Genomic DNA, 27,433 nt, shown 5'->3' on the forward strand with positions numbered 1-27,433 from the left:
AGAAGAGAGTGCTTAGTAGACTGTGACAAACGAGTGAGCATGTATCAGTGACGCTGCCTCGAGCTTGACAAGATATCCAAGCAACGTTTCCAGAACGTTCTCTTTGGGGTCACTTGTGTTGCCAGCCCCCACAGACTTCCTTCTGAACACGTAACAATGCCAGTGGGTAAAAAGAGAAAAAATGAAAAAACATCAAACAGCCACAGGTAGATTAGGTTTTCTCTTGTTTGTCCTCATGTGCCTCGAGAACGCCCCAGTGTTCTGTGACTCAGCTTCTATTGAAGAAAAGTTCAGTCCGGTCAATCCGCTGCTTACGTCTTATTCCTCATAGCCACTTTGACCTTTTTTCTTTCGCTCCACATACTTCGGTAAAGGGTTCTTTGTGCTGAACGCTCAGGATGCATTCAGCGGAAATATGGCTTGGGCGCTGATATTTTTTAGCCTTGTATAAAAAAAATCACAGATGAACATGTGCCATTGGTGGTATCATCAAAACACTTCAAAGTCAGTACGGGACACAAAAGGTGGATGCAGTGTGAAGATTGCCCAGAGGTGCATTTTTTTATTTAATTTTTTTATAAATAAAGGGTCTTGCCTTTGAGATGGCATTGCTAAGGACACTAGCTGAATTGTGCATTAGCTAGCTATTGGCCACTGAGGTACAGTCAACCCGGTAACTGTAAACCTACAGGGTCACGTCTTGGATCGTCTACTCGGCATGCTATAAAACAGGGTACACATTAGATTGCTATCAGTCTCTACATAATCAGTTAGTGCTACTTGAATGTGTATTTATTTGTGACCCCCCCACCCTCCTGTTTCGCCACAGTAAGCATTCAATCAGCATCTAGAAGTGACTCTCTACACTGTCGCTAATTTTTTTTCCTGTTCTCATCAGGTGATGAGCGCTCACTGATTCCCCCGAGCTGAAAGCAGAAAATCAAGCTCACCTCCTTATCTGTTTCTCTGTTCTTCTCTCCAACCTGGCCATTTTCTCTCTGAAAATTGCTTTCACTGATAGGGAGAACACAAAGGTTCCGAGCTGCAATCCTTGCTGATTTCGGCTCTATCTGACCAACTTTCTCTACCACTTTATCTCCCTCTTCAACTTCCTCGACCTTTACCTGCCAATGCTAAATTTCTGTCCTTCCAACCCTCTAATTTTCCCACTCATGTCAGTCTCCTCCATTTCCTTCTTTGTCGCTACATCTAGTCATCTGCAAACCCCTACTATCTTCCATTTTACCCTCTTCTAAACCTCCCCCTCATCCATATCCTTCAATCTGGCGTGTATGTGTGTGTTCATATGTGGCAGTGTATCTCTTTTCCTGTGTGTATGCATGTGTGTGTGTTTCACAGTGCACTGAGGTCGTGGCAGGAGCGGGACTTCTGGCGGAGGATCTTGCTGCCCCGGTGGCGGCTCATCTCCCGGTAGCGGCCCCGATCCCGGTCTCGGTCTCGACCGTATGAGCGCGGTACCAGCCCAGACAGGAAGCGCTTGGCCCGGCTGGTCAGGCTCTCTCTGCGGCCTGCCCCGGGGTCGCCGTCAGTCCAGCCGGGTCCCACGCAGTCGCCCCTTGCGGTCCGAACTGCGGCCTCCAACAGCTCGTTGGTACCATGGTCCAGGGAGGCTGAGAGCTCCATGTAGACGCAGTCGAACATCATGCTGCTGGATTGGGCCTCTGGTGAGAGAGGTGGAGAGGAAGACGTTGGTAAGGTGCACATTTTATATAATTGATGCTTGACACACTGACAGCTGCAAATGGCAATTAGAGGCAGACATTTAACGATATTGGATCATGAATCCAGCAAACCACAGCAGCTGCCGTGTGATGTGGCTCACCACAAGATAGTACCTCTGCATCAGTAGCTAACTCATTGGAGACTGTATTACAGTCTCAAGTGTTAATTTGTAGCTTCTTATGCATCAAATTGAGACAAATGGAGCACATCTACAGCATCTCACTCTGTGGGGAAGTGACTCTCCTCTCTGTTTAGAGAAATAGTCATAAAGGAAAAATGTTTTGGGGATTTTCATTCATTACAACGGATACAAAATAGGCTTTTTCTTCAAACTACATGCTTTTTTATCTTTTGCACACTGCATGATTGATATCACATTTAAGATAAGCATGAAAGTCCATTCTTGACCCTGTTGATAGTAGTTTGTTGGGCTGGGGAACAGTTTTAGATACCCTTTTAAGGTATCCACTGAAATAACCCAGTAACAAGTAGGCATGTATCAAAACTTCTCCAGTCAAACGATACATGCAATCAATCCTTTTAATGAACCCCTGATCTAGAAAAAAAAAAAAATACTTTTATGGTTTCGTTCGCAACCAATTACTTCAAACGTTCTTCGATTTAACGTGCCGCATCAGCTAATACCAATTTTGCCTGTCTGCACAGGGTTGTGAACTCCGGGGTTGCGGCTATAGCAGCTAATAGTGCTAACAGTTAACCATGGGTGCCGCAGCAATTAGCTAGCCAGTAGGACAAGCAAAGTATCAGTATCACTTTAAGAGTACTGGTATCGTTACTGGCATCGTCATTTTCTAAACCATCCCCAGCCCTCATAGTTTGATAAAATAATCCCAAACTCAAGGTCCACTTGGTAGTTTTTTTTCCCGGGAGATGTCAACCATGTCACATTTTTCATTATTGGATTGAGTTTGCTCAGTTGTCATGGAGATTGATCTGTTTACATGTGAAGTTGGGATTGTTTTCAATGTTCAATTTCAAAGGTTGAAAAAAGTCCTAAGGATGAAATCATAACAGTTACTGAGCTTGCATGTCACAATATCCATCTTTATGAAAAACAAAGCAAACTCCATTTGCTGATGCGGAAAGGGTGATATGGCTAAAAGCTTTGTATCAAACTAATACGTGGACCTTGATTTCTGTTTTATCCGGATTTTATCAAAAATAATTCTGACATTCTGTCTATTCATTTTGAAAATCTGTTTAATCAATAGTCATGAATACTAACAGTCAGAAAGAGAGACAGTGGTGGCAGGATAGGATAGGACAACTAGGTTGTATAAACTCAAATCTCTTTTCTGCTGCTAAAATGAAAACAGACAGTTTCCATCTCAATGTGACTCCTCTGGTTATGGACAGGTGACTAAACGTAAAGGCTCAGGATCTCATCTAAAAACTCCTGTCCGTGCCTGGTCAAACACGCCTGGATGATAAGGAAAGCTGACAGATACAGATCATTCTGCAGCAAATGGGCTTCACTGTCAGCTCCAATAACATTTTTTTTTCCAAACTATATTTACGTTTTTTTTTATTGCCTCCGCTCTGGTCACTCAGAGCCAGTATACGAGTGCTCTTGAGCAGCTGTGTGTGGAAAAAAGCTTTTAAGGCTTATTATTTCTATCAAAAATAACTGTAAAAAAACGTATAGTACATGAACTCCAAATGACTGCAAATGGTTTGCAGCAGGAAGATGTCGCTGCCATTGACAGATTTATATTGTGTTGTCAGAAGATTTTCACTGAAAAATCAGCTAGAAACACCCAGGTTGTATAACAACAATATCTTCTTGTAGATAATCTTAACACAAGTGCCTCTTTCTAACTTTTTCAAGAGCTTTCAGTTGCATGTTCTTCATGCTCAGTTGTCATGGAGATAGATCTGTTCAAATGGGACAGAGCACACTCCAGCAACAACAAAAAAAGTAGCAAGTTCAAGCTGTACCTGGAGACGATTTACTAAATACTCACGCCCCATAATTAAACCCTTGTTAGTATTTTTTAACTATAGTCAAAGCAATGTGACATGCTAATCTGTTTTTTGTGTGGCTGCATTTACAAGGCATGAACATTTACTTAATGTGGCAGTGTTGCACAGGTATTACAAAAAAACAGAACTGGATTTGATCTGGGTGTAATAATCCAGCCGCACAGCAGCTGTTGACCCATAGCAATGTCCCCTAATAGTGGGTTAGGTAAGAAAAAAAGACAAATCCCAAACCAGGTCAACAGGGCTTATCCTAATACCTACAACAGGGGATTGAATTGAACTACATCTTTATAACTTTTTAAAAGAATGTTTGGGAAATTGAATTGGAAAAGAGAGAGAAAACTAAGGGAAGAGAGGAAAGATGAACAAAGGAGGCCAGGAGAGGAGAAGAAAGAAGAGGGAACACGAGAACAACAAAGGAGAGCAGAGGGGAGATTAAATAAGGAGAGGAGAAGTGAGGACACTAGGAAAGGAAACGAGGAGGGGAGATTAAATAAGGAGAGGAGAAGTGAGGACAAAAGCAAAGGAAACGAGGAGGGGAGAAGAAACAAGATGAAACGAGAGGACAAGAGGAGCAGGGAAGAAATGAGGAGAAGGGAGCAAAAGGAAAGGAGAGTTTAGGAAACGAGATGAGAAGAGAGGAAATGAGGAGAGGAATCGTGTAAGAACAAAAGGCGAGTGGAGAAGAGAGGAGTCAAGGAGAGGAAATAAGGAAATTTCCCACTAGTTGGCCAATAAAGTTGAACTGCACTGAAGAAAGGAAACAAGGAGGAGAGAGGAGGAAACAAGGAGAGAAAAGGAGTCAAGGACTGATAGGATGAAACATGTGAGTCACAGAGACAGTCAAAGGAGACACTGAAAGGGTAGGACAGGCAAGATGGCAGATGAACAAGCAGCAGGAGGAGAGGAAGGTGACGGAGAGAGACAGACCGACGGAGGAGGGAGACGGACAGAAAGCATGCTGACTAAGCAAACAGAGCCAGAGTGCATATTAATCAAAGCCCAGAGGAGCAGGGCCACACCACAGCCATATTGAACAAATGATAAATAAATCGCCAGTGTGACACTGTGTGTTTTTTTGTGTCACTGTGTGTGTGTTAAGGCTGAATAGAGATATATAGCGGGGAGGGGGAAGGGGGAGGTGAGAGATAGCAGAATAAAAGTGTCACTATATGCCATAAATATACTTTATGACTTTGGCACTCTGAGCCAGGCCCCAGGCTCTTTAAGGAGGATGTTAGTTAGCCGGGCAGGCATCATGCTCACATATCAGAATGAGTACATGCGGCCTGTCCAGAGCGAACATAAGAACATCCTTGTCAGGCGCCCTGGGAGCAGGGATGGAACATTTCCATATCGCTGACCACATCGCTGCCTCTGAGGGGGTGGGGTTTATAAAGAGAATATGCTGAGCATAGGCATCTCTCATTACTCATTCTTCACCTCCCTTCCTCCCTCCTTCCTCCTCCTTCCACTCGTGTTATTAAGAATACCCCAAAGCTTGGACCGAACGTGAGTTGACAGCGATGTGCAGGCACCGATGCGCACACATTTTTACACTTGCTGCCTCTGTTTAACTTGCACAACAAAGCAAAGCAAACAAGATTTGACCCCAGACTGTGGTTTCTACACTTCCAGACAATACACACGGACACTCACACACACTCTTCTATTCTTATGTGAGAACATCCCACAGACTTTTTCTTTCTCCTCGACTCAACCCTCACCATTATATGCAAGAAGTTAATCCCAAACAATCCCAAAGCTCTCTGTGTAGGATTAGAACAAAATACCAAAAGGTTAAAACAATAAAGACAGTACAAAATCTGATAGCATTTATGTTTTTTTTTTGTACAACTGTTGATTATTTTTGCTAAATATATTTTCCACTGATAACATTGATTTATTAAATGTAGTTTGATTGTCAACTAACAGCCCAAAACAGCATTATTAGTAATATTAACAACCTAAACTGTTGTACTTGTGCCGCCAACATGTGGTATTGTTCTTTTGGCTAAAGTGTTAGCCAACAACTACACGCCCCATACATACCATTTGAATCATGTATTTGGCCCTTCTATTTAGCTCTGCTTCAGCCTCCAGAAATATATTGTCACATATATTTTTCTTTGGTTTTATATGGAGGTTTAATGAGATCAGTGGGTCTCACCCATACAGCCTGGTGTCGATCTATTCTACCGAAAGAAAGAGCTAAAAGTAAAGCATGGTAGAGCTGCAGAGATTTAGGGTTCTTAGTGGGTTGACTAGCAATCTCTTTGTATTACAGGGAGTCATTTGACTCAGTGGTTTCATTCAAAACACTTTAAGACTAAAAGCTGAGTCAAGTGAGGGATTTCATTACCTTGCTATCTTGATGGATTCTTCTTGTGAGGAAACATAATTTAAACTTCGAATGTATCTGAAAGTTAAGTTCACCTTTTGTCACTGGCAATTTCTGCAGATTACAGATGAGACGATATACCTCTAAAGCCTCTCAGGTCCAGCAGCAGTGGTTTAGGGAGGAATTTAGAAAACTCTGAATAAGCAAGGAAAGAGATTTCTAAGAAGATGCTAATGTATGGAAAATAAACAATGCATTGATGTACATCCTCCCTCCCTTTGTAAAAAATATCCTCATTCTGAAGGTCTTAAAACTCAAAGTGGTTCTTTCAAGGACAGAAAAACTAGCCCCACTCTACACACACACACACACACACACACACACACACACACACACACACACACATACACACACACACACAGACACAACCACTCACACATACAGACACAACCACACACTTACACAATGCGCTCAAAACATTTCTTTGAGCCCAGACTCCCATTCACACACACACAATTCTCATACATTCGCTCTTCCCTCTGTCACTCCTCTTCTCGTCTCTCTTATCACAGTCCTCGCTATGAAACAGCCTCACTGTCATCAGGCAGCGAGAAGATGGAGAGACACGAAGCCGCGAGACGGCTCGATTGCACTTTCTGGGCGTCTCTGTACATGCAGTTGGTTGTGCACGTATGGCGAGTACAAACATGCATAAAGATAGGAAGAGCAGCGGCGTCCTGTAAGAGGGAGATAATCCAAACAGAGATGTGCAGTGTGCCAAGGACCAAAGGGACACAGATGGAGCCCCTCCAGAGGATCAGATAATGACAGCAGCAGAATATTTGTCTTTATATTTCATTATGTGACAGTGGATATTTATTACAAATGAAAATGTACACGCAAATTGCGGAGATGACTTAAGTTTTGAGTTTTTATACCAGAAGCTGTTACTGCAAGTTCAAATGTGCTGTCAGACTTTCTTCCCTCTAAACTGCAGTCACTCCGCACCCACTTTGCATTTGAAACATTAATGAAATTCATGCAATAGGAGGGGCTGCTGGTGCTACAGAAAAAGAAAATCACTCAAATTTCAGCAAAAGTATTACCTGTCTGTAGTCTGATCTCTTTTGATAGGTTTTTTAAAGCACCACTAAATGGAATCAGTATAAAAGCGCATGTTTTATTCTTCAGTGAATTTGCTTTGCCAAGACCATGCTTCAGAGCTGCATGCCAAAAGATATAAAGGTCTGTAGAGCTTGCTGCTCAACACAATGATATTCACCAGAGTAAAGTGAGCTCCTACAATTATTGGATTTATTCAGTTTGCATTGTTAATTGCTGCGTCAAAACAACACTTACACATGCCTATACAATTTTCATCCCCATGGACTTTTCCATGTTTTTTTTTCTTTTATAACATTAAATCACACTGGATGGTTTCAGGATTTCTCGACAATGATGGACCGAAAAATCCTAATGATAATAATAATAATCTACCTAAATAGAATACAAACATAAAACAAAAACGTATCAACTTCATTCATTATTCATTCCCTTTATAAGGCTGCCAACTTTGGCAGCAGTTGGAGCCTTTGATCTACTAAACTTCGATCATTTTGTATCCAATTGGCACATCCAGACAATATTTTCACTATTTAGTTTATACCCATTAATGTTTGCAAGATATTTAATAATCCGATTTTTATTGAATGCATATTTGTCTCCATGCTGTAATTTTTCCTGAAAATCTACAGTATATCATTAAAAAAGCAGGTATATTTAACCTGAAATTATCTCACTTGGATTACACAAGTCATTTAATTTATTATGACAACTGGATGATTTAGGTCTGTCATAATAACCCTACTTGCAGACATTTGCAGCATCATTGTCAAAAAGCCTACAGTAAAACAACTGAAAATAAAAAAGCCATGCGGGTAAATAGATTTTATAAACAGTCTCTATTTCCACCACCTCACAACAATAATAGATGATAGAATTGTCAGGAGTTTATCAACTGTGCATTTATCCCTGGATATTTTTAACAGCAAAGAAATTGATTTTGCTGATGAAAGATAGATACCCCATGAGTCTTTTTAATGGAGACTGATGTTGGCTTGGAGGAAGATTTATGGTAAAATAACAGGGCAGTGAGACAGATGAGCCAAGGCAGAGAAAAAACAGAAACGAGGGTAAGAAGAAGAGATATTAGCAATTGCACAAAAACACACTACCATTGATCTCTAGAGGAAAATGTGTTTGTATGTGTGCATGTGCCTAACTACTCATATCTACATATAACCACTGATTTCTCATTCAGGGAGCTGCTTGAAAAGGCAGTATAAAGAAGCGAACGAGAAGATTAATTTCAAATCTTTCATGTGCTTTTCCTCTCTTGCATCATTCACCCAGCAGCCTGGCGGTTGTTCGTCTGGGCAGATGCAAACTGAGCGTTTGCTAAACTCCAAGCCCACATACTATACTATGACTTCTTTCCACATACTATACAAGGACTTTTCATGACTTGTTTCAAAATACTTTACGACTACTTTTTTAAAGATTTTTTCAACAACATTTTTTTCTATCAGGTCTATTCTATGACCTGACTTTCTTTGACATACTATACTGTGACTTTTTTTCAACATACTATAGTATGACTGTTAATTTATTTTTTCGACATACTATACTATAAGTTTATCATAATTTTTTTTAAACATGCATACTATGACCTTTTCCTACAAACTATTCAATGAATTTTTCATGACTTTTTTCAATTTACTAGGCTATGACCTTTTCGGATCAACTATTCTATGAGTTTTTCACACTATACTATTACTTTTTTTACTTTTCCGACTTACTAGGCTATGACTTTTCCGACATACTATAGTATGACTTTTTTCAACATACTATACTATGACTTTTTTATGCCTTATCTAAATACCATACTATGACGTATTTTTTTAACACTTTTTTGGACACTATATTTTGACTTTTCTTGACATACTATACTATGACTATAAAAACATGCTATACACTGATTTGTTTTCTACATACTATAACTTTTTTCTTTAAACAGTCTGTCAACATTATTTAATTCAAGTTTTAGAAGATTTTTTCGACATACTTTGCTGTTACTTTCTAAAGACTTTTTAACACATGATATACTATGACTTTTTCATTACTTTTTTTGACATACTAAGACTTACAGCCATGTGTTTAACCATCCTTTTAGTCTTTTGATTTGTCTGTAGGATGTTTGGTCCCCTGGTTGTGATTGGTTACACCTGCTGGGGCGTTACTCATCTTCTTTCTTTTCAGGGAGCCAGGTATCCTGAATGCAGCACTATCTACTTCGGCTCTCCCAAAAGTACCTTTCCAGCTCAACAGGAGTGCCGGCTGATGTTTTCAGTCCACAAATGTGTCTCTTCGTTGTCGTTGTTTCAAAGCTTGTCGTTAATTGTATTGTCTATTCTGTAATATGAACTTTTGAGTTACTCATTATGTAACTGGGCACTAGGCTAAGCTCATGTTTAACCACTGATTACAAACAAATTGAAAATCTGTTGTTAAGAAACACTAGTAACAGGGGTGGTTTTTGAACTGTTTTTTTGTTTTAGGGGGGATTCTCAAAAGTAATGACAGGTAGTGATGTTGTATTTCCTATTTTGGGATCTTCAAAGAAAACACTTGTAGCTCTTTTTTAAGAATCGTCCTTTGGTTATTCTTAATGTGTTGATTTGAAAAGCACCTATGAGCCTTTCTTTGTAGTCTGCCAGACATTTTCACTGTTGTATGAATCACCTAAGCTCCTTGCAATTAAAAAAAGAGATTTGATGTTTCTTCACTGTAATTTAGCTAGCTTGTACCACGATGAACTTTGCCATTTTTTACTGAAAACTATATTATGAATTTTTATGATGTTTTTTGACTAACTATACTATGACTGTTTTTGAAATACTGTTCTATGACTTTTTAATGACTATTTTGATATAATATACCAAGACTTTTTCATGACGTTTTTTGACATACTATACTTGACAGTTGGACTTTTTTCGACATACTATACTATGTATTTTTCATGACTATTTCGACATAATATGTTAGGACTTTTTCATGATTTCAAAACATACTATAGTCTGACTATTTACAACATACTATACTATGACTTTTCCATGATATTTTTCAACATACTATAGTATGACTTTTTTGACAGACTATACTATGTCTTTTTTAGGAATTTTACGACATACTATACAATTACTTTTTTGACATACAACACTATGACTTTTTGATGACTTTTTTGACATACTATAGTATGACTATTTTTGACATACTATACTATGACTTCTTTCGACATATTATATTATGACTTTTTCATGATCTTTTTGGACATACTTTACTATAACTTTGTTCCACATACTATACTGTGGGTTTTGCATTTCTTTGTTCGACATACTATAGTATGACTTTTTGATGACTTTTTTCAACATACTTAACTAGACAATACCATGACTTTTGCATGACTTATTTTCGAGATACTATGACTTTTTTAGACATACTAAACTATTACTTTTTTGACATACTATACTATGACTATTTTATGATTTTTCAATGTACTATAATAATACTTTTTTAGGGTTTCTTTCAAAAAACTATACTATGCCTTTTTCGACATACAATATTATGACTTTTTTTGACATTTTATACAATGACTTTTTCATGACTTTTTAAGACATACTATACTATATGAATTTTCTTTGACATACTATACTATATTACTTTTTTCAACATACTATAGTATGACTTTTTCATGACTTTTTAAGACATACTATACTATATGAATTTTCTTTGACATACTATACTATGACTTTTCTTTCGACATACTACACTATGACTTTTTCATGACTTTTTCGGAATACTATACCATGACTTTATTTACTTTTTTTGACATACTATACTATGACTTTTTTCAACGTACTATACTATTACTTTTTCATGACTTTTTTAGACATACCATACAATGACTATTTTCGAAATACTATTTTCGACATACTATTACCGAAACGTAACTAAATATATCAATATGATAGTGCAGAAGATATTGAAGAAGACAGTGTGCAGGTTTTTTTTGTTCTATATTGTCTACCCTAGGTATTCCTCCTACGCACCTGTTGTCCTACTGGTGTGCAAAAGATTCGACTTTTTATGACTTTTTAAGACATACTATAATATATTACTTTTTTTGACATACTATACTATGACTCTTTTCGACATGCTATACTATGACTTCTTGACATACTATACTATGAATTTTTAACATACTATACTATGACTTTTTTCGACATACTATACTATTACATTTTTCGAAAATTCTATACTATGACTTTTTTTCGACTTACTATACTATGACTTTATTGGACATTCTATACTATGACTTTTTTTGACTTCTTATGCAACACTATACTATCTTTTATGTCATACTCTTTTACTATTGCATATTTTTTACTGAATATTAGTTTACAAACATCGGCAGTTAAGCTTTGTGAAAGCGCTGTAATTAATCTGCCATTTACATATGCGTCAAACCTATGGTCTCTCTCACCATTTGGAGGAGTCCATAGCTTGACAGACTTGCCTTGCCTAGACAGGGTTGCTAAGCTGTGATCGGAAAACCGCTGTTTGTGTCGGCAAATGGCCGGTTGCATGCATGTATGACGTACATGCAGACTCTAATTACCTTCTGAGCTGATTTCACGGGAGCGGACAAGGTCGCTTTTGTTGCCCACCAGGATGATTGGTGTGTGTGGCTGGGACTCCCTGAGGAGAAGGCGGAGCTGGGCAGTGCGGTGGAAACTCCGCCTGTCAGTCACTGAGAAGACCAGGATACACACATCACACTGTAGAGTGGAAAAGTCCTGTGGATACAAACACACACATTAATAAAACAACACCTTAGTGGAGTAGATTAGTACTGCATACATAAAGGAGAGGTCCGGTGACAGCTGAACAGGTGTGGGTTGTCAGGTTATGCAAGATCCTTTCCATGCCATCGACAAATATTAATTTGTCTTCGAACAACATGTTTAAACTCAGATTTATCCTTATGTCCTTATTTTGTTGTTCTGCTGGAGCTTAGCCACTGAAAGGACATCAGTGCCAATACCAGGAAGGCTGCACTCAATGTTTTATCACTGTCCCATGAGAGGATGCAGAGGAGGCTTTGCTCAACTTGACTGTACACAAGACACGCTTCACTTTGAATCTCCTGTTAGTTTAACAGTGACCATAAAAACATCCCAACGGGGCTTCTTCTCACAGAGGCTTAATTAGCCCGAGTGGCTCTTGCCGAAACAGCAGCTTTGAACTGCCTCGTCTAGGATTCTCTTTGGCCTCTCGCCTACTATCCCTGATTCTATCAGCCACTTTGGACTGATGGTGGTTTACGGGTGTAAAATAGGTCATGGCAAGGTTCTCCTGGCCGTACCTTGAACAAAATCTCAACTAAGTCATTATATCCAGGGAGCATCGATTGGCCAAATTCCTCCTACTCAATTATTTGTTGACCTAATTATTTATCAAGCAAAGGTCTGCTAATTTGGTAAGTGATAAGAGACACAGAGACTTTGCCATATGGTTCAGGGATTAGTAAAATTAATTCCCTGTGGTTGTGAAATTTAGAGTAAAATGTAATCCCATTTTGAATTTAAGTCTGAAGCCTGTGGTCATGAGGAATGGGTATGCACCATTTATGTCATTTTAGCTTTTATATGATTCACATTCTTTGCTCAGAATATTGCCAAAGAACATCAACCTTTTACTTTGTGGTTCCTCGTCTTCCCCTTAAAAAAACAACAGGTCAAATGACTGTGTAGTCTAATATGAAAGGCTTCGTTCATGGTGATAGACCCACCAACAATTATCACACAACGACACAAATTCCTTCAGCTCCATGGAGCGTTTTAGCATCAGCTAATTGTTTTGCTTTGATGGCCCTTTGATTCAGTCTTATTGTCCTTATCAACCCTGTACTAGGCGGCCATTGTCTTTTAAAAAAAACTACCTGCCCAGCATTAAACAAGAGAGCAGACAGACAATTTTAGTGACTAGCTGGCCAAGCATTTACCTCCTGAAGGGCCAGGTATGTCTTTCTGGAGTTGGAGTACACTAAAAATGAGGTAAAAATAAATACATTTTATTGAATATTAAACCAACATTTGACAGGTCGCAAGAAACATGACTGCAAATAAATGCTAAAGTTGTCTGCTGGATGTTTAAATAGGCCACAATAGGCTACATGTTTTGATTAAAGCATATTCAAAACATTCAAAATCTATTACTACTGCTTTACAATCCTCTTTAAGTCACTCCAAGGTTAGATACAAAAATATTTTTCTGCTCTGGTTTACAACATCAAATTTCTATCTGCTTTATCCAGAGTCTCAGTGAGTCTATTTTGTCTGGACCGCTGCATCAAATGAAAAATATTATAAGTCTGGTACAAACGTTTTTCTTTACCTAATCTCAATCATGACAGTTTTGATTTTTGGAAGCCTTGGCATCTTTATACTATATTTTAAGTTAACGGTTCTGTTCTTTCTGAATTAACACTGCTACTCCAGGCCTGTGGGGTTGAACAGGTTAAAAGAAAAAGACATCTTATCTTAAGTTGGACAAGCACAATCAATACAAACTATTTTTCTGCCAAAGACAGAAACCTGAGACCAGACTCCACAGCATTATGCCAGTCAAAGACCTGTTCTCTGTTGATGAAATAGAGACCCATTATAAAATTATAGATACGATTAGTTTTCTATCTTTATAGGTTTCTTGTAGTGAAGCACAGACTGTGACTGTAGAATGCAACTGTTTCAACAAAGTATTTCTGTTCACTGTTTATAGAACAATAACAGAAAATAAAGTTTATATAACAGTATACTCAACTTAACTCTAAACATGCCCAGAAGGTTGTTAAAATTCTATTTGAGGTTTTAATCCATTACTTTCCAATAATGTTATTTTTTAACACTGCAAATCTCTGACCTAAGGAACTGCAAACACAAGTTTTATTTCAACTGGAAATAGGCCTCTGACGCTGGTGACTAAATCAATATGAAAACATGTTATTCCCACTAGATAACACAGTCTGCCGGCTAGCTTTGGACTGCATATTGCCAGTGTGTATGTGTGAGTACGTGGATGCCCTTGCCCTACATCCAAAGCCCCGAAGGAAAATCCCTGCCCTCCAGAGAGTTTCAGACGCCTGAAAAATTCACATGGTCTCAAGCGGCCAAGTAGTATCGGATCAAACCCCGGAGCAGGAAATTCATAGGGAGTGCCTTGGCACTCTGTCTGTTTGAGGTAGCACAGGAAAAGACAGGGAGCGGAGAGAGGAGGAGGGCACTGAGCCATTGGCGTGGAAGGCTGCTCCGCCACCTGTCACTGTCTGATTTAGGGATGAGGATGAAGAATAGAAACAACAAGACAGAGAGAGAGAGAGAGAGAGAGAGAGAGCAGGAGAGAGAGAGAAACAGAGAGAGACACTAATCTTAGTAAGCATAGGAGTATGAACAGAGAGTGGGCATCGACTAGGAGTGTGATGGAGCGCTTCAGGAGAAAAAACTATGACCAAGTAAATACACCTCACTATCAAACGGAGGAAGAGCAACTCAGGAGAGTGCCAACTCTCCCCCTCCATCTCCCTCTCTTTCTTTCTCTCGATTAGGCAACTCCTCTCTGTTCACAGAGAGCAGGCCATCTGTCAATACCTACTCCCCCTACACCCGAACACACACACACACACATTCACATGGCCTAACACACAAAATCAAAAGCCAAGCCCATAGAATAATATTAAAATCATATGCAAATACAGATCAGGGAGCATTCAGGAAAATATGATTTTAATTAACTTAATAACAAAGAACTCAACAGGCTGACTAAGCCATTTCCCCTGAAATACGTCCGCTTTGTGAAGTTTCATTTGATTGGCATCATCTTTACAATCACCACCTTAGTACACTTCATAAAGGTATGTGGACACCTATTTGGTCAACATATGTCTGTGTATTTTTAGTATGTGGCTGTTTTTCATGGTTTGGTCTAGGCCCCTTTAGTTCTAATCAAGAGGAAGTTAATCTTAAAGGCCCTGTTAACCTATATTCTCAATAACCTTCTTACTATGAGCAATGAGATCGTACATAAACATGAGATTTTCAGCCAAGGTTCAAACGTTTTTTGGTTATTTTACGCAAGAGATTTCTGTCTGTGATGCTTTGCCTGTGCTCTTCTGAGATGTCATTCAGCGCTACACGTACAATGCTGGCTCTATATTGAAATTATGAATTGATAAGTGTGGGCGATTGTTGCTTTGGGCTGCATCCTGGAATGTCTCTGCCAAATGCCTCATGTCGTTTCACATCATTTATGACTGTATATTATCATTTATCTAACTGATAGCATAAGTTAGTTTATTTGATAAAGTAAACTAGACTTTTTAATAAGAACCCCTTAAATAAAATAACTTTAACAATATGTACTGAGCAGGATCATTACATTACTCTTTATAAATAACCAAAAACATATATTTGCCATTTCTGTACTGCAATTTCTGTTACATATTTTATGAAAGATCGTCACCCATACAGATATATTTGTAATAAGCTATTATAGGCTGATAATATACCATTCAAATATATTGGTGATGCTGTTCTTTCCACTCTGCTGTAGCTTCTCAATCTGTTAAACAGAGTCCACTAGGGCAATCATTCAGGGCTCTAAACACCATGATGAACAGGCAGACAGGCCTATCTGTTCCACCAATAAAAAAAAGGTCACAAACCAAGCTTTCTAAGAAGTCAGTTATCCACAACTTCCTGTTTCTGGCGCAGATGTAGATAAGAAAAGCACATCCAATAAAACAGAAAGCATGGTTTCCAGCCCCACTCTTATCAGCGCAACATACAGACATGATTTTTCTTTTTGAAAAGGAGATTTATCATGGTTTGTGTTCAGTGAGAAGCTACAGCTGAGCTTCTCAAAGCTATCAGTGGAGTTTTGGTTAAAAAACAGCCTTTAGCGTAGCACTAAACTTGAATTTTCATATGTTTCACAGGCTTTTCACAGAGACAACACACATTATACACACATACATTAACATGCACTCAAAAACACACTCACACCATCGTTCTACAGCCAGACACTACATCAGTAACCATTAACAGTGAGGACAATGAATCACTTATCGGGCATCATTTGCATAACACGCTGTGGCTCTGCAAGCACTCTAACTATTATTTCTTCCAGTTGTGAAACAAGGCAGAAAACACAGCATTTGGCCACATTTTAGAGCGTGCGTGTGCACATGTGTGTGTTCATCCCCCATTATACGACATGCTCCCCACCGTCTGTAACACAGAACTTGAACCTGTGCAATCTATTGGCTCCCGAGCAATTTGCTTTGCAGAACAAGACACATGAGCAAAGCAGCTTAAGGTGCTTAACATGGAAGCAAAAAGGTCAAACACATCCCCACCTGCTTGCACAAACATCCACAGGGTGAGCACACACGCCAGACAAATACAGAGACGCTAATGCTTCCATTTTGCTTTATCAAAAGCAAACATGTGCTTTGTGCACATCTGCTTCTTTGGCTTGTGTTCCATGTGTCTGACTGCCTGACAGGGCAAATTAAGAGAGCTGGCAGGATCAATAAATATGCAGGGGTGATGCATGAATGGAGTGAAAGATAGACAGGGAGAAGGAAGGAAGAAGTGGCAGTGGCAGAAGCAAGAAGAGGAGATGGAAGAGCACCTTGCTCAGATCACTAAGTCAAAATCTGATAATAGGATGATGAAGCTTACTGCGGATGGAATGCTGAGTTAGAAGGTTTGTTATTTTGTTATTTTTTCTCTTGCTAACTTTCTGCTACACAGAGACAACGCTTCCCTAAGGGAATTTATTACAGAGGCCATCTGGCCTGCACTGGCTAGGCCAAACACACACATACACACACACAAACATATACATGCACACAGACATGCACAGACAAATACTGCGTAAACCGAGCACCATTGACCACGGATGACCACATCATCACAGAATGCAGCTTACATCACAGCACAGACATGGTGAAACATGTGAAGACAGTCGCATGCCATGACCACACACACACAGACACACACACAAACACACACAGGATGGTGGTGTAGGGAGTGTCCCTGCATGACCCAGATTCAGGTTTTAATATGACGGCATGTGGAGCCTGCAGCCTGCTAAAGTGGTCATTAGCAAATCCCTGAATCCCTACCGGTTTCAGGGATGCTGTTCTGAAGTTGACCTCTGACCCCTGGGGGGGATGAATAAAGATTTCCTTCCATCACACAAGTATCGCATTAATGCTATTAACGTTTTGTGTAGGTTTACTGCACTATGCATTCATATTCTTATCGCAACAGCAACAGGCAGCATGAATTCAGTGGTTTGTTGATGAAAATAGCCATGTAGTTAGGCAGACAGGCAGGCCGGTGGGCAGGGAGGAAGGTACACAGGTCCAGGTAGACATTACGATAACAGAAACGATCGAACGCAATAGCACGAAACAAGATAGCAACTATGGGATGAACTGCCAAGGGGTGATAGAAAATGGGCTGGGTAAATATGTGGAAAACTGATCTGAGACTTAGGAACAGGTGAGCAGGTGGGCGGGGGAACTGCAGGTAACTGCAGGGCTGATGAGAGGAGGGACAGAACATTACATTACATTACAGTCATTTAGCAGACGCTTTTATCCAAAGCGACTTACAATCAGTAGTATATTACATATCATTCACCCATTCACACACTGATGACAGGCTACCATGCAAGGTGCCACCATCAGACTCTAACTAACATTCATACAACATCCAGTCCACACCGATGGCAAGCCTTCGGGAGCAACTTGGGGTTAAGTGTCTTGCCCAAGGACACATCGACTGCCGAAGCCGGGTATTGAACCACCGATCCTCTGAATGGAGAACTACCTTGCTCCACTACGCCACAGCCCCCCACAGAAGGGCAAGACTGTGAAAGAAAAGCTTAAGCATTAGCTACCATGCTAGACGGCTAGCTTACTAATTTCACTTTCAACTCAGGTTGATGTTTGTTAGCATAATTCATGTCATTATGAGAAACTCAAAGTTAAAGTGGCTACTTCAGAGATACAGTAAGGGCAATTGTATTAGCAATTAAGTATGTGTAGCGATGTTAAACAACTTCAACTTCCTAGCAAGTAAACTAGCTAGTTAGCTGACAGGGTCACTATAGCATATCACATTATACTGCAGTGATGGGATGCTAACAGTACTAATCAATTTGAGTCTGTTTATACTGGCCTACTACAGTGGACATAAAATGAGGCATTCAGAGCTCAAGCCCTTCTAATTGTTTATTTTTTTTAAGTTTTTTAACTTCGCGGTCTACGTCGGCCGGGTCCTTTGAATACCGTGAAGGCTGGACCGAGCGGTCCCCGAAATGAGACGATCTGGTCCACAAATTATTTCCTGTTTGCGTCACCAGCTTTTCGCGTCCCCACACTTTTGCCGCTCCCGTCAGAAAAGAGGTAAAGCTAAGTTAAAATATTATAATGGATGAGCTGCTGTAAATAGCGCAGCGGCTCTCGGTAGCGTCAGCTGGTTAGTTAATAGCATCACGTAAATTAACCGATCATTTTAACACAAGTGTGATCTGATCAGGTCCTTTGTTTTTAGTTTTAACACTTGTATCTGTAGATATTCATTTGAGTTAAAACCCAATGATAATAATTACATTTAAACGTGAATTCTCCCGTTGCTGGTCCACTAGTCGCAATGTCATTAAACAAAAATGGCACGCAATGAATCTTGTGATATGTTGGGCCGTGAAGGATCCATCAGTTGTATCCTCCAAATCTGGGAAAAGTAGGCTGCATTTGTCGGCCGCATTAGAAGATGAAATGGGACAGCCTCGTCGCTGTGACGCAATCTGTCTACAAATACACCCTCCGAAGAATGCAGCCGCTGGATTGGGACACAGCTATTGATTTGAATATGAACTAGTGGTATTGTCAGTTCAAATCTGTCTCTTTTGTCTTTTTTTGTAAAGTCAATCAAAGCTTTCCTTGAGTTTTTTCAGCTTGTGTCATCCACTTAATTTAGAAAGTGCCATTTAAAAATGTAATAGGATTTTGATATTTATCCCTTAAATACAATACAGTATGAAGCTTTTCTCAATTCGGTATTTTTGTTCACAGTATTCCACACAAATAAATTGAGCTGTGACTCCCAGCGGAGGCTAAAACAAACAAAACTGTTATAATAGCTTATGTGGATTAGGGCAAGAAAGGAGAAACTGTAAATCGTCCAGAACGACTCTCATAAGGCTGCAGAACAGCAAAACAGGAAGGAGAAAAGTGTCCAGGGAAGGAAGCCCCTGGAGACAACGCCAAGAGCTTGATGGTGGAAACATGATTTCTTCCCTCCTAATGGAGCAAAAGAATGTGGTCAAGCAGCAATTATCTTTTTTCCAAATTACATCCTGCTTTAACATAAACAATTCTGTCCTCAGGGAGCAGCAGCAAATTCTCTTCACTGCACGCCGATATATACACACAAATACATCACTGGCATGCATTTCTAGGCCTCAGGTTGCACCGTTTGGTTGTCTTTGATGAATATTTTTTATTTCAAGCTATCAAATAATAATGGGAACTCCTGGACTGGCTCGAGCTTAGAAATAACTGCTGACAGACGCGCAGACACTGAAGCAGATAAATACACATTTCAGAAAAAAGGGTGAGAGGGCCCCTCTGGTGCTCAGTGACCTCAATCTCCCACTTGGTTCTCCTACATACAGAACCCGGTTGGCTGTTTAAGAGATACATTACACAACCAATGTCAGTCTAAAGGCGAACGGCAGCGTGGCCCGGTAGGTCAAGGCCAAGTATGCTAATGTTTCTATTTTGGGCACATGGATGACTTATTTAAACCATCCGACCCCACGTGATGTCGACAGCATTCACAACATCCCAGCGTCTGGCTGAGCAGACTCTCAGCCTTCTGTGCGTGTGAATGCTGGTGTGTTTTCACACATTTGACCATGCCGATGAGGCGTGTGCACGTACACATACGCGCGTCTGTCAGCAGAGGCCATGTAGTGTATGTTTCTGCACCGGTTTGTTGTGCGCCGCCCTCGTTGTGCACTGCAGTTGGGCAGATTACAGCACAAGCTAGACCTTCATGTGCCAGTCAACTGTGAATCAAGCCAAGAGAGCACTTGAAGGAACAATCACTTACTGTAACAGTTTTTCATCTCTTTTTTGCAGTTTGTATTGCATGGCAACGATGAGGCGCTGATCGGACTGGCCAGTGAACATAAGAAGGCCCACAGCCAACAGCGTTGGATGCTGACTGTTCTATCATGATCAAAGCAAATGAGTGATTGAGTCAGTCCTCTATGTGCGTAGTGCATGTGTGTGTGTCTGTGCATGTTGCTATGGTAACTTGGGTGTAGGTTGGGGTGCCCCATGGAGAACACTTGTCCAATGGGAATGGCGGTCCATGCTGTGCCAGTTCGAGGCCACGACGTATGTTAGGCAGCTGGACAACATCTGTCAGCACACCTCACTCTGTGTGTGCAAGTTTATATGTCTGTATGTGTATATTTGTGTTTTTTATCAATGGGCATCGCCACAGAAAAGGCACAGAAACATGAACATGAATTGCCGAATGATTTGGGACTCAGTCCAGTCCTCTCTGCCTCCCCCCACTGCCGACGGCCTTGGAGTTATTCCAAGCTTCCCGCTGGCCTGGGTCTGTTGCTTCAGCCTTAATGCTCTGCCTCGTATTAACACGCACAGAATAACACATGTAATTAACTCGAGATTTATCCACGACAGAAAAGAGCCAGTGGAGAGAGGCGAGCAAGCGCCACAAAAAATTTAAAAAGCAACAAAGAGAGTTTATGCGCTGTGAGATTTGGAGATGATGACAGCTGCAGGAAGGAAGGGCAACACAATTGGGGTGAGACAGGGTGGAGAGAGCTTACTGAAAAAGTGAGGAAGCGAACAGATATTATCTAGCTTTTGGCGGAGTTCCCCAGAGCTAGATGTAGCTGCGTGTGAATAATTTAACCTCACGGGTTGAGCCCCTGAAGGCCGAGTGGACATCTGGAAAAAGATGCATTAGACATGATCCACCCTACACTCTAATTAGAGTGCTTGACCGTTCCATCGCATTATTAATGGTATTAATGACAGCATGCTTCTTGATTTGCACAACGTCGTCAGCGTGACAAGGAGCTTTTTGACACGATGTTGCTGCTCTTAGCTGTTGCCTGCTGCACATCAAGTTTTCCCTGCTCAAAAGCCATCACCACAGGGTCGTATTAACTCCCTCACACTGTTCCGCTCAGTGGATGGAGCAATTTAAGCCCTCGCCAAAATGTTACTGTCATTTGTAGATTTGAATTAAAACAAGAAAGGTCAACAAGAGAGTGATTTCCACTTTTCCGAACGAGAGAACTTCAAAAAGCTTGAGTACAGTGAGCACAGCTGCTCCTGCAGGATTCCCTGCAAAGTGTTGCACACAGACACACACATAAAAGCTACAGTATGCACACACTCTCTTTACACTCAAATACACACAAATAATTTGCCCATCAAAGAAATCTAACAAATGGCTTTTCCCATTTCTTATGAACAAGCAATCAATGTCGAACCAGGAGAAGTTAATGGTGGCTTAGAGAGAAGGTCATCCGAGCACAATGAAGGACTAAATTGTACAAGATTAAGAAGACAAAGTGACTGAGGTGTGAAGCTGACAGTCAGTAACTCACCTGTTTCCAGTTGTCAAATATGATGAGCTTGCTGTCCTCGTCGTCGACTGTCACTGAGCACTCGTAGCCCTCACCTGCAAGCAAATACTCAGGTCATACATATCAGCACACAGAGTGTACTGACAAACAGACACTGGCATTAAATAGTAGAAATAATAAAATATGACAGTATTCATTATGGAGTTTAAATGTAATTGCAATATTAACTAAAGTGAAATGGCTCAACAGCTGCCTGAAAATGTTGATAAATGAATCTGGGTCATAAAAAAATGCCCTTGACCTACTCCAGACACATCTTGAAGCAGTTTAAAGATGTTTAAATTGGGTTATGTGGCTATTTTTGGAAAGTGTTACTACAACCTGTTTCAGACAGCTGCTCCTTATCTTTATGAGGATATTCATTTCTAGACATTTTTGTATTCCAATTTAAAGGAGACGCCTATTGATATTTGCATAATTTTCTTATTGTCAACATATCGCATGGAAAACTAACCAAAACCAACAACGTTTTAGTCTATTTTTCAACCATTTCAGATGTCCCTAACCTTTAATGGTCAGTCAGTTCTTAACATAAAAATAGTTTAAATCCTTTTTTTTATCATTCAAAAAGACTCAGTAATTTGTTTAAAAAAAAAGTTTGACACTAGGTTTTAGTAAGTCACTCAAACAGCACTGAAAGTTAGATGTTGGGGACTATTTTCAGATATTCAACTATTTTAACATACATTAAGTGCAATATCAAATTGTTAGGGTGTATGTGAGATTGACTCAAAATCATCTACACTATCCGCACTCGTTTTTAAGGGAATATCTAGCAATGGTGTGGCTCTGTGACATGTTTTACAATATATCAGGCTTTAACTACACAAACAATGCTTGTTAATAGGATCAATTTGTCGTTGGTTGTGGCTTTTCATGGGATTTGTTGACAATAATAGCAACAATATAGTAGTGTTTGACAGTATCGATACACCCAGAGAAAATACACTCATACAAATGAACCCAAAATAGCTTGAAATAGATAACGCACTATGATGAGTGACATGTCTATCTTAAGGTAGGAGCACAGCAAATCCCCTGGAGTTAATAAGGTCTTGCTGTATTTTACCGGTAATTACTCTGTGAGGACACGTATTGATTGGTGAGCTGTTAACGCACTCACATGGCTGCTAGAAGCATCTGGTCAAAACTAGCGGAAAAGTGTTAATTAAATAGGTGTTGATTAGTGTTTTTTTTACTCCTTTTTTTTTTACACCTTGCAATTTTGACGTGTAGCTCATAGAATAATTTAGCACTTTGTTAAAAACTGGAATGAGGATGGGAGTGCCATAATGGAAACATAGTGTACAAGCTCCTTGGATGGAAGTGCTTTTTCTATCCATTTATGATGCATGACTCCAAGTGTACAACATGGGCAGTAATGAATACTGTATGGCGTGAGTCAGGGGAAAGTCAGCCTTATGCATGAGGGCTAGCAGTCGTCTCTCAGTGACACTGACTCATCGACGGGCTGGTTGAGGACAAGGGCTGAATATCCTCTGTGTTGCAGTGAACTGTATAACAGACAGACCTGGTGACCAACGGAGGTCAAAGAAAGGCTAATTTTAGAAGCTTCAAAAGGGAAATGCCTTATTCACTTTCTTTTTGATTTATTTTCTTTTTTGATACCCCTCTCTTATCTATCTGTTGAATATCAAAACAGCTAGCAGCTGGTTAGCTTAGCTCACCATAAAGGCTGTAAAAATGCGGAAAAAGCTGGCCCAGCTCTGCGACGAGTTACCAGAACAAAAAAAACAAAACATCTGTTTTCTGTTCAATAACATGTTCGTTGTTAATTAGTAAAGATTAGAGGTGTTGGTACACTGACTGTATTATATTTGGACAGAGCCAGTATAACTGTTTCCCCATGTTTCTAGCCTTTATGCTAAGCTAGGCTAACTAATTGCTACCTCCAGCTTCATGTTTAGCGTTTACGACAGACATAAGAGTGGTATCAATCTTTTCATCTAACTTTTGGCAAGGAATTGTGTCACACTTAGTGTCTGAATGAAGCTTTTCTTAAGTTAACCCTTAAGACAGATTTAAAAAAGGTTTGTCGGGTGCACACACACACACAAAAACACTCTCTTCCAATCCCTATCCAAGTCTTTACCGCATGCTTGCGTTTCAGAGTCTATAGAGAGGGATCTGTCCGACTGCCCGGCCAGAGATAAGGCTAGCGACGACTTGCCCACGCCATTCTGTCCCAGTAAGACTATCTTCAATGCCCCGCCGTGGCTGTGGTAAGCCGACTGGGCGGCTGCTGATTGGTTGAAGGACTCATCCTGGGGCAACCCTGTGTCACTGATTGGCAACATGGCAGGCTCCTCGATGCCCGGGATCCAATCACAGTCCTCAGATATGGCCTCTTCCCTCCGCAGCTGGTGTTTGAGAGGCAGGGGTGTGCTTCCACGCCGGAGGGGAGGTGCCGTGCTGAGAAACATACTGTACTGTAAATACATTGAGACAGAAAAGACAAAAAGACAAATGTGTAAGTCTAGGTGAGTTCATACACAAATATTGCACACAGGCTGCAGATTTACATGTACAGTAAGAGCGTCTATTCTGGTTAATGTTATCACTAAAGAATGGGGGGAAGGCCGTTTCCACTGTTTGTGCCTATATGTGTGTAAAGAGGAGGCAGGTGATAACAGTGGAGGTGAGTGAGATAAGTGGCAGTGTGAGAGGAAGATGCAGATGAAGATACAGAGCCTGTCAAAGGGGAACCTGCAAGAGGAGGAGGTATGTGGGGTGTGTGTATGTGGGGGGGGGGGGGGGACTGACAGATGATAAGAAGATGCTATAAGACAGCAGGTTGAAAAGGACACAGAGAGAGAGAGAGAGAGGAAGACGAGAAAGGGACAGAGGTACACATAGAAAGAGACACAAGGGAGGGATGGAGGAACAGAGGCTGCAGCTGTGTGTAGAGTGCTGTCAGGTGACTGTATAATGTACAGTGTGTATATATAGTGACCTCCGCATGAATTCCCACAGATATGGGTCAGACGCATAAAGTCTTTAAAATAAAAAATAAATAAAAGGGAAAGCTGTCAGCCCTTTCCTCTGGAACAATAGTTTGGCTGAGAAAAGTGTGCGCGTGCATGAACATAATAGTGTGTGTTTGCAGCCACAGCAGGTCAACCATAGACAACCCTCATCAATATTAATACAGCAATTAATCTAGCTCCAGCGCCCCTGGGCTTCCACGGCCACAGTGTCTGCCTGTTGCAAGGATAACTACAGCATTGGCACTTAATTAAAGGGTATTTACACAATAACAGGAGCACATTAGAGTATAATGCAAACCAATTCAGCACCACCACAGAGGAGAGTCCCACAAATAACAATAAGCTGAATGAACATGTCTCTCTGACACAGTGTCGACATTAACTAGAGATTATGAACTTCACAAAGTTAGGATTTATCTCAGGGCTGTTGACTGTATTGAATTTGCATTAGAATTTTTGATTGTTGTTGCAGTTGTACCTAATAAACTGATAACTTTTTCTCCGGTAGCATAGACATTTCATGCTTTTGTTTATCTAACATCCTTTTAATACTGTATTTTTAGCGTAGTATAGCTTTCAAAATACTTAAAATAGTGACAGGATAATTGTACACCTGTATACCTACATCTGTGTAGTACGGTACAGTACATAGCAGTATAATATAGTTGATTAAGTATAGTGAAATTTAGTTTGTATAGTATAGTTTAGTATAGTATAGTGTGATGTAGCGTAGTATAGTGTGCTATAATACAGTATCGTAAAGTATTATGTCATGAAGTATAGTATTATGTATTTAATGAAGTATTTGAAGTTGTATACTATTTTAGTACAGCATATGTTGTAAAGAATGTGGGACTATGGTACAATATAGTGTTATGCAGTATAGTATTGTACTGTATAGAGTAGTACAATATAGTATAGTTTAGTATGGTATACTGCTGTATAGTATAGTGTCGTGTCGGAATGGTTTAGCAGACGATAGTGTTGTGTATGAGATGTCCTGCAATATAGTATGGTGTTGTGTAATGGTTTTTTTTTTTAGATAGTATGGTACATTATAGAATAGAATAATAGGCTGTAGTATAGTGCAGCATTAAAAAAATATAGAATAGTATAGTATTGTTTAGTATGTAGTACAGTATAATATAGTATGGCATAGTATAGTATATTATAGTATTTTGCTGTACAACATATAATACTTTGGTAAAGTATAGTACATATAATCTAAAATATTATAGAATAGTATAGTATAGTATAGTACAGTATTACATAGAAATTGTATAGCAGACAATAGTGGTATGTATGTGATGCACTGCTGCATATTATGGTGTAGTGTATTGTTGTATGGTATAGTATAGTACAGTATAGTTTAAGTATAGCACAGTATGTGCATTTGTCGTGCATGCAGTTGAGGTGGGGCTACCTGTGACAGTAACGTGCTTACACACTCCCCCTCAAACACACGCCTATACATCACTCACACGGGCTCGCTCTGGTAGCTCAATTAGGTTAATTGACCGAGCCAATCAATTAAGCATGGCCTTTATTGTCAGCGGTGCTCAGGGGAGCCGTACGTGCACAGACAGGACAACTCTGTCCGCGGGCTGAGCCGGCGTGTCAAGGGTTAATCTCCTTCTCTCGCCAGGCTGTCGAGAAAACTAGGGCAAACAACAGTGCACAATACAAAATTAATACTACAGGCAATGTTTTCATCCTTCCGTCGTTACGGCCCAATTACACTGCCTGCTGCTTCTCTTCCAGCTGAAGCCTAGTTATGTCTGGTGTACTTCGATTCTTCCAAACCATGTTTACTCTATACGGCTCATTATAATTCAATTTGTGAGTATCCGGGGACTCTATGGAATGAAACGATCCACCATAAGATAAAGACAGATGCATACAGATATAGTGCATATAGAGCGTAAACATACTATCAATGTTTCTATCAAGTCCCAATTGAATATAGTATATATTACTACAGAGACTTCCAGCGTGTCTAGTAGCACAGACACGCTGGAAGTCTCGATAATAATGTCCACTATCATATCCTAAAGGTAAAGATGAAGATAAAAAAATAAATAAAAATGCTCCAAATTCCAAATTGTTTGTTGACAAAGTGTGCTGCATAAAAAACTGATTAGATCTCGGGTTATTCTCTAAAACACACATTAGAGGGTGTGTGTATCCGTCTAGCCTACCTGGTGTGTGTCTACCTAGGCTATTGTGCAGAGCGCGCGAGGTGGGGAAGGTGTGTTTGGGGGGGGGGAACGGGCTTCGCCTTACCTGGTCAGCCATGGTAATCAATCAATGAGTCTTCTCTTTAATGGAACAAGTGATGTAGTCACAACCGCCTCGGCCGCCCGGTTCAGGTCGTCTGCGCTGGGTGCAGACCCGGCATCGCGTTCACAGCGGCGGTAACAGGCGGCGCACACAAGAGACGCGCCACGTCTTG

General features: G+C 40.2%; 1 protein-coding gene across 1 annotated transcript; it reads right to left on the reverse strand.

Moving 5' to 3' along the window:
- Positions 1-27,433, reverse strand: rem2 (RAS (RAD and GEM)-like GTP binding 2). Its single transcript, XM_054596477.1, has 5 exons — positions 27,265-27,433; positions 24,087-24,423; positions 21,935-22,008; positions 11,826-12,003; positions 1-1,682 (listed from the first exon to the last, which is right to left on the reverse strand). Exons 1-5 carry the CDS (start codon positions 27,274-27,276, stop codon positions 1,354-1,356), a joined length of 930 nt encoding a protein of 309 aa, XP_054452452.1. The 5' UTR covers positions 27,277-27,433; the 3' UTR covers positions 1-1,353.

This window comes from Anoplopoma fimbria, chromosome 3 (genome assembly GCF_027596085.1).
Source record: "Anoplopoma fimbria isolate UVic2021 breed Golden Eagle Sablefish chromosome 3, Afim_UVic_2022, whole genome shotgun sequence".
Taxonomy (NCBI): domain Eukaryota; kingdom Metazoa; phylum Chordata; class Actinopteri; order Perciformes; family Anoplopomatidae; genus Anoplopoma; species Anoplopoma fimbria.

Coding starts and splice junctions, on each gene's coding strand:
- rem2 (XM_054596477.1), bottom strand. Junction 22,009..24,086: donor CTCTGAAACGCAAGCATGCG/GTAAAGACTTGG, acceptor ATTTGCTTGCAG/GTGAGGGCTACGAGTGCTCA. Junction 12,004..21,934: donor TATTTGACAACTGGAAACAG/GTGAGTTACTGA, acceptor TTGTATCCACAG/GACTTTTCCACTCTACAGTG.